The following is an 8,891-nucleotide window of genomic DNA, read 5'->3' as shown; positions in this document are numbered from 1 at the left end:
CAGGGGGGTTGGACTAGATGACCTTGAGAGGTCCCTTCCAACCCAAACTATTCTGTGATTCTATGACTTTGATGTGTGTTTATTCTAAGTAGTTAGTAGGCTTTCCAGCTGGAATGAGCTTGCATGGAGATGAATTCGGACAGAATTGTAGATGTAAATTTGAGGCAGGAGTCTTCTATAACATAAACAGCATTCTTTTAAACAGTAGAATAAGGTACCCTGAAAGAAGTCTTTGGATTCCTAACTTTATAAAGTACTTTTCTTAATCAGCTGAAGAATCTGGGACACCAACACTATTGGGATTTGGAAAGATTATATTCTTGCAGTACGATGGGTATTATTGGAAGTATGTATTCAGAAACACGTTTGAATTATTTTCAACAAAACCAGGTTTATTTTCTGACGCTGAGCTTTAGGTATATGTATTTAAATGATGAATTCTTGGGGTAATAGGTGCAGGAGGAGCAAAGATAATGGTGTGACAGCAGTTAGGTACGTGGGTTTGAGACTAGCGAGAATCCATTCTGTCTTTTTAACAAATCACATTGGCATGTTTTTTGGCCTGATGAGAGATTGTCATAGGAAGATCTAAGTAATGCATTAATGTGGTGCCTTTGTGTAACCAACTCGCAGCTTTTATATCCTGTAAAGATACTATGATGCAAGTAGTACAAAGTAATCTAGAAAAGTAATTAGATTAAAATGGAAGAATAACAGATGTTGAATTTGGCATCCATTACTGGATGTGGGATAGTATTTATGAAATCACATGGTATGTTGCTCTTTCTTGAAATAAGCAAATGAGTATAGTGGACTAACAAAACTATCACCAAGAGCTTTCAGGTTCTCAAGTCTAGCTGCTTCATTATCTGAGTATGTATTGAAATTTTCTTGAAGTTGAAAATAATTATCTCACTGAATTTTGTCTCAAATTTTACAAAAATAAATACTTTGCAATTCAATTTCATAATTTTCCTGAAACTGATGATTAAACCTAGTTTAATTTAAAAATATATACCAGTAAATCTGCATTAGTATGTTACACTTTGCATGTCCAAGCAAATATTTAATCAAGATGTGGATATCGTCGTGCCCTCACATTTTTAGTGTACTTTAAGGTCATTAAGTAGCTGTTGCAATGTATTTATGCCATTGCAGTAAGCTCTGTTTTTGTTGAGAGTCTGATGATACTGTGTTCATACAGGTCATTAGATTTTAAATACAAAATGCACGCGTTTTAGGAATGCGTAAAGAACATTTTGTGTAGTCCAAATGTATCAGGCAAAAGCGTAAGCTGTATAGAGTTTGTTTTAATTTCCTTAAACTGAAAAAGTAATGGTTTTGATTCTTCATGTATAGTTAATGTTTGAGATAAAAAGCTGAATGAGATGATGGTGATAAGATGCCTTTAGAGGTTAATGAGACTCTTTGAGGAGCATTTTAATAGCTTGCTTTTCAGCAAGGAAATTTTCAAGGAAGTGTTACATGAAAAACTGAAAGACAAACTAAAATTAAGAAATTACTGTGTAAGCGCTGAATTTAGTGTTTCATACTTGATACATTTTTAGTTGTTTGAGAGTTTAATAAAGTTTATTTTTTGCGCTTTTTTTCTGAATAAAATGTGCATAAACCACTTAATCTGGTAGTGATTTGCCTTCAATCATGTATCCTCCAAGTTACTGCTTAATGGTCCGAGTTTGACTGTATCACAGAGTGTGCAGGGCATGGGTAGGGGGTAGGTTTGATCCAGGGCTCCTTTTTTTTTTTTCTTTCTTTAAATCTGTATTCTTTCTGGGATACTTATGTATCCAAAGAGGGAGGAAAGGCAGAACACAAATCCTTATTCCCTTCCATGGAACTATGTCTAATAAGCCAGTAAAATATCACAGCAGTTGTATGTAACTATGTCTAATAAGCCAGTAAAATATCAGAGCAGTTGTATGCGAGTGCAGAGGGGAATCATTGCTCTTGCCAAGATTGCTTGTGTCTGGATGAAATACCTGTTGGTTCATTTTATGTTGAGTGTTTGCTTGCTTCAGTGTTGGGCAGCTTTCTCTGATTTACTAGCGTCTTGCCTGCTCCTATTAGTGGGTCTTCTCTGTTCAGTTTTCTGAAATGATGGCAACACTTGCCAAAAGAAATCACAAAATATCTGTATAGAATGACTAAAGAACTTATCGTTGCAATATAAAGCTGTACAGCTTCTAATTTGTAACCTATTTTGTCTTGTGCAGATGCACGAAGGGTTGAGCAATGCCTCTTCAGAGAAGTCAAGCAGTGCTTTTAATTCAAATGGTTGAGCCTTCCTGTAGACAACATCTCTAATTAGTGCAAATTGTCAACTACTGACACAGTTGCTCTGTGTTGCTCCTGTGATCCTTCACTAAGGCTGCTCTAAGGTGACATATTCTCTGCCTAACTCCTCCTGAGTTAGCGCAGAACATTCTGGCTGCACAGTAAAACCCGGTGTGGGATTCTTCTGAGGTTGTTTTCACTGACAAATAAATACATTTCTAAGCTTAGTGGAAGCAGAAATGGGGTCGCTCTTACTACAGTATAGAGAGGTAAGGTCAGTCACTTCCCTTTAGTAGACTATGACTGTCTGCATCCCAGTAAAAGCCTGTCTTTGGTAAGATTATATAGAAATATTGTTAATACCTATTACATCTCATGCTTTAAAATGTATCTTTTTGGAGGAAGAAAAATAGCCCACGTTACTGTTCTGATATAGAGAGGCAAAGGCATGAAGTCAGATACTTCCCACTTTGCAAATTTCATTATGCTTTTACTTGCTGTAGAAAGTTGTGTTTTCTCCACTTATGTATTTATCTGTTGAGTCTTGACAAGCAGAGGGCTTGGTAGTTTGTGGTTTCTCAATTGGAGGGCTATATCCTGTAGTCTTTTAAAATCTCTGCATCATAAATCTATGGCCAGTTCTGAAGGGTGAAGCTGGTGAAGGTGGGGGGTTGTAGGTCTTGAGTGTTCCTGGATGCTACCACTAATATCTGATGAATCTTTCTTTGATTACTTTCTGTACTATCTCATGCAAGTGTCCATTTAATTATAAAGCGTAAGTAGGACATGCTTAAAATAGACAAGTCTGTTTTACTAGCATTTTGTTTGAAGTCTTTTTTTAAAAAAAAGCTTGGCTATTTCATGGTTGTTCAGGTTGGCACTCTTCAAGTTTTTTCCAAGGTGTTTTCCTCATAATTTAATGTGCCTGAATCAATGAACAATTTCTCAAGTCTTTAAACAGCTTTTAATATTTAAAACTAAATGATCATTTATTTTTTAGCCTTAGGATTCTAAGCCTTATTCTGAAATGTTGAAGCAATTTTAGTATTTTGATCAGCTATGTGAAATTAGTCATCAAGCAAAAGCCACAACTCAGTATAAAGCAAGAAGTTTGTCCGAAACCACTATTAGAGCCACATGTTTCTAGAAAGGCACCGTAGACTAAATATGATACTAGATTGGATAGAGCATGCAGAGTACATATTAAGTGGTCAAAGAAATGAGGCAATTTACTTCAGTCATTTAGTGAAGTTGTTTCCATGGGTTACATCATTTTTACATAAGGTCTAGAGCTGCTTGAACGTGATATATATTACAGGACATGCCTGTAATGTTTGGGGTATATGCCTATAATGTTTGGGGCATAACAGTATAAAAAATTACTTTTTTTAAATGAAGTGCTGCATTCACTAAGATTCCGAAGGAATGTGCTATAGCAAAACTCCCCCAAACTAGCATGCTTGTTGGTGGTGTTGTTTTGAGCCATCATTGCTAAATGGCATGCACTACCTTTATTTACAGGGTAATGGTACCAGCCAGCCTTGCTTGAGAATCAAAGTACTACATTATTATGAGAACAGACAATTTAAAATAGGAAAAGTACATGTTAAGCCTGTGATCCCGGTCTTGAGCAAAGCCTGCAGTCTGGTTAAAATTGCCATTGCCTAATAGAAAAATTGTATTGAAGTTAAAGTTCTGAAATAGGCTGACAGTCTTGGCACTGCAGATGTGGATGGTGGCTGGAAAAAAAGATTTTGAAATCTGGCTGTAGATTTTCAGCTATGGTATTTGAAGAACCATAGCCGGTCTTGAGTCTTAGTGTAGTGTTTGTTTACCTTCCACAAAATCTATCACAAGTATCCTCTATTTTCTATAGTGCTGAGAGCACTAAATGAATTTCCTGCTGTGCTCTGACTACAATGACTGTGTAAAGGGTTCTTTACCCTGGAGTTGTTTTCAGCCCTGCTGTCCAAGATCATGGTAATGCCGGAGTCTTGCTAGCTATGCCTAGAAAACCAGTGGCATAAACAGGATGGGACTGGAATGGGTATGAGTATTCTCTGGATGTGATGCAAGTTGATTGAGAGTCTGGTGCTTTCATTCTTCATTGTTAATCAAGCCATGTGTAGTAGTGGCAGGCTGGATTTATCAGATTCATGTCAATAGCTTTTATCTGTTTTGAACACCTTTTGCTTCCTCTGTAACAGCGTATGTGAAAGTGTGATGTGCTGCGAACTCATTTTGCACACGTTAGCTGCTTTTGCTATTATGGCTTTCGTAGAGGATACGTTTATGTCCCGTGTCTTGGTGTGGGTTAGCGCCTCTTCCAAATTCCATTGTCTTGTAAAAGAGTGTGATATTTTAGATTCAAGGCTTGGTAATCAGAGACGATTGGAAAATTGTGTCTGGTATAGCAGCAAAGCTTGCAGACTGCTTATTCATGAAAAACTCTCCACTTGGTGAGAATTCAGCATTATGTATCTTCCTCAAGAATCTTTTTGTAAATTAAAAAAAAGAGGGAAGTACCAGTGCAATAGTTGCTGCAGAGACAACCATGTATATTTTGCACTCATGACTCATCCAAAAAAAGGAAAGCTTGGTCAAATTCTCTAAGCACATTTTCAGCCTGCTGGGTGTAGTCATCTTTCCTAGTGTTTTCTTCAGTCACATGAGATGGAACTAATGTGTCTAGTGCCTCCTGGTGATTAAGCAATACTGGTTTTTAGTTAGTGTTTGAGAAAAGAGCATACTGTGCAGAGTTTTGGTTTTTAATTAAAGGTTTTGTACTTCAGTAGTATGCATGAAACAATGGAAAACCTGAGACATCAGAAAACTCGATTCTATAGTTTGTCCTGTTAGTTTGGCTTACAATAAAAGACTACCTTGTAAGATAGCGTCCTTTTGGACGCAGAGATGTGTGCATGGGCTTCTGTGCTCTAACAGGATTTGTGAGGGCATATCACATCACTGCAGCTGTCTTGGCCTTTTCAGCTTTGCAGAAGATAAATTTGTAGCTGAACATTGTGTCTAAGTTAGAGGAGGGAGGTGTGACTGGGATGTGCTTCAGCTTCCACCTACAGTATCAAACCACATCCTGATGTACCTCTCTATTCTTTGGACTTTTGAGATATTGCTGTTTCAGTTAAACACCATGGCTTTAGCTTTTTTGTGAAGTCTGGATAAAAGCATAACTTGTGCAACATTATTGCCAGAAACTTGCGCAGGAGGTTTCTCTCAAAGCTTTAGCGTGGAGCCGTTATAAAAAATATGAATAGGTGAAATGTTGCCAGCGGGGAGACCAGATCTTTTGAGCTGTACCACCTATACAAGGAGTGGAGTGTCTTTCCCCTTTCACCTTTTTGTATATTAGTTGATTTTGAGCTAATGGTTCCAATATGTGCTGCTTAATGCACCCCATCGCCTGGCAAGGAGAGACAGTCTTTGGTGCTTGTACGCACCCTGCTGATTGCATAGGCTTAACCTTGGAAGATCAGTTTCTTAGGCAACAAGGTTTTCAGAATGAAGCAGATCTTAATTTTAAATGCATCTTCAGCTGAAGAGCTCTCTAACGGGGTTTTAACTTCCCCTTTTCAATGTGCATCCTGTTCCAGAATGAATCAACCAGTTTCACTGACAAATCCTTTTTTGGAATGGGTTGATGTGCCCAACCTGCTAGTCTTAAATCTTCTGTAGGCTGTCTCTCCAAATCTCCTACTTGCCAATTCATTTCCATTCCATCAGATAATGTACATCAGTTTTCTCAAATAATGTAAAAAAGTCGTGCAAGTCAGACATTTTTTGGTTAGATTTGTTTCGTGGATTTTTTTCCCCACTCTTAGTGGTATGTTCCAATTAAAAGGCAAGCTCCTACGTTCTCCATTCCTTTAGTCCTTTCCCTGGGAAAAAATATGCAGCTTGTACGTGTGTGTTTTTTGAAGCCTTTGGATGCGTATGTTAGAGGGGCCTTGTTAAATTTATGGGGATGGAGTCAGTGTTCAAAAATCTTGTATTCAGTTTGCATCCTGAACTTGTGTATTGGTCTTCCAAGGTTTTTATTAAGAAGCAAACCTGCATTTTAAATAGCGAGTTAAACTGAAATCAATTCAGCAATGGAGTATTTTGGCAGCTCCAGCTCCCTTTGATGTAATGCTCGTGACATGGACATTATTTAGTGAGATGGGTCCATTGATAAGAGAACGTTTTTCCCTAAAGTTCTGTAATCCACTGTCTGTAGAATGTGACACTCCAATTAAGCTTCCTTTAGACAGACTGACAGTTATTGCATTGCTAAATGTTTAATTGTCTTGGTGACAGGTCCAGTTTAGGCAACTCCTGCCTGCCCCTAATTGCTTCTTCCTAATTCTGAACTGATTCCTCAGCAGCAGTGCAGCCGTGTGAGGCCACGTGATGGAGTGCATCAGGCAGTGCATTTGGCTGGAATAACCAGTGTGCTTGCAAGGAAACTTAATTTTGGTGTGGTTATTTTTCCAGGGGTTCCTTAGACAACCTCCCCTGCGCCAGGGGAGGTTTAGATTGGACGTGAGGAAAAATGTCTTTACTGAAAGAGTGGTTAAACATTGGAACAGGCTGCCCAGGGAAGTGGTTGAGTCCCCACCCCTGGAAGTATTTAAAAGACGTGTAGATGAGGCGCTTAGGGACATGGTTTAGTGGGTGGTGGTGTTGGGTCGACGGTTGGACTCGATGATCTTAGAGGTCTTTTCCAACCTCAATGATTCTATGACAAGAGTCATGCATCCTCTAACTCCCTCCCACCCCGGCTAAGGATTAGCCAAGGAGTGAGCTGAGCAGTCGATCAGCCAGCACTGCTTCCATGTACAAATGGAACCATCTCTTTAAAAATGGAAAGGAATGGTTAGGTCATGCTGTTCACCGTCTGCAAATATACAGCTGGTCAACGCAGTGCGTTCTACATCGCTTCATGAGATTTTAAACAAAGCTTCTGCAGTTTCCTTTAACAGACGGCCCAATTAATCTCTTACAAATGTTTTCTGGTTGCTTTTTATCCCATCACTCTGTGTACTCCAGCTGTGATGCCAGTGCTGAACACTGACATTCAGCTTACAATTTCTGAAAATCTATTATCACTTTTGGTCTAGAGTGTTAGGTGACTTACAGGCTCTTGAAATTAGAGTGTTAAAATTTAAGTTTCAGTATTGGGCTATAGATATTTGTCATCCTCTTGAAAATTTTAGGATGCTCTACTGAGCCAGACATGATGCACTACTCCTAAACAAAAAATCACCATACTGAATACTTAGTAAGAGTATAAATTTTTAGTGGTAGCTTCAGGGTGTGGGCTTACTGGTCTCCCGGTTTTATTTAAAAAAAAAAAAAAAAAGAGGAAAGTAACAATAATAAAAAAGGGTATTAAGTGTCGTCTTAGTTTGCTGATTAAACAAGACCATTTGGCTGGGAGAGAACCTCTAATTGCTTCCAAATGTTTAATCCTTGAGCTTGGATGAGACCCTACACTTGGTTCACTTCAAGAATATGCTAAGTTGTCTGTTTCTGACAAAATAACTTTGTTATAGCTGGACTGGTCCATACTAATTTTGTTTTATGATCTCCCCATTATTATCTTAGTTCATAAGAAAAATATGCCATAAGCCAAACACAAAAGCAAAAACCGTAGTAGTTGCATATTTTTATGGTTGGTTGTGAGTGAGTGCCATTGAAGTAGGTTTTGGTTTTGAGCTATACTTATCAGCTGCTTTGTCATATAACTTTTAAGACACTAAGAGATTTAATCTCAAATCCCATGATTAAACTATTAATCTTTTGTGATTGTCCACCAGTTGTCTCTGTGGAAAATCTGGGAGAGAAGTAATCTTGCCTTTAGTAAGACACCGTAGCAATTTTGTCAATCCTTGTGTTTTCTGTACCAGGTTTTCATGGCAACTTTCTCAGCTTCTGGTGAAACAACCGAAGAAAAATTCTTCAAGAGCATTAAGGAATGTTATGTTGCTCTTTGTTCTGCATCTTTTGAAAACCTAATAGTAGCTAACTTCCTTTTTTTTCTTTCCAGTATTGTTCCACTTTTAAGAGAATCCATTGGAATTTTGATGCAGCGAACTCCTCCTTCCCTGGAAAACGCCCTGCCTCAGTGCTACCAGAGGGTGAGCTCTTAGGCCGTTTTTGCTTCAGATCAAGCTGCTGACTGAATGAGCCCCAACTGTGTGTACGAGGATATTTTGTGGTGTTTTTCCAGTAATGTCTGTGAAAGGTTCCTTAGATTGTACAAATGGAGGTACCAGTTTGATTCTTACCTTTCTGAAGTCTTAAATTGTATGTAGCTTCAACTCAGTTTGCGTTTTAAAATGTGCTATGTTGGTTTAGAAAAATAGATCCTGAAGCTTTTCCTCTCTAAGTACTTCGTGCTGATACAAAGTGCATAATGTTTTTCTGTTTTGTTCAGTTTTTGTCCCTGTCGTGGTTTAATCTCAGTCGGCAACTAAGCCCCACGCAGCCGCTCACTCACTCCCCCCCGCGGTGGGATGGGGGAGAGAATCGGAAGGGTAAAAGTGAGAAAACTCGTGGGTTGAGATAAAGACAGTTTAATAGGGAAAGCAAAAGCC

At 38.5% G+C, this 8,891-nt stretch overlaps 1 protein-coding gene across 1 annotated transcript in view; it reads left to right on the top strand.

Moving 5' to 3' along the window:
- The window catches only part of SLC30A7 (solute carrier family 30 member 7), a 25,834-nt gene that overhangs the window by 12,325 nt on the left and 4,618 nt on the right, over window positions 1-8,891 (top strand). The window contains exon 7 of the mRNA XM_019473106.1: window positions 8,342-8,432. Within this exon, the coding sequence (XP_019328651.1) occupies window positions 8,342-8,432 (91 nt within the window). The remainder of the gene's footprint in view (window positions 1-8,341; window positions 8,433-8,891) is intronic.

The sequence above is a fragment of the Aptenodytes forsteri genome, unplaced genomic scaffold (genome assembly GCF_000699145.1).
Source record: "Aptenodytes forsteri isolate BGI_AS27 unplaced genomic scaffold, ASM69914v1 Scaffold181, whole genome shotgun sequence".
NCBI classification, from domain to species: Eukaryota; Metazoa; Chordata; class Aves; order Sphenisciformes; family Spheniscidae; genus Aptenodytes; species Aptenodytes forsteri.
The sequence above is the reverse complement of the archived record's forward strand: the minus strand, read 5'-3'. Positions and strand labels throughout refer to the sequence as shown.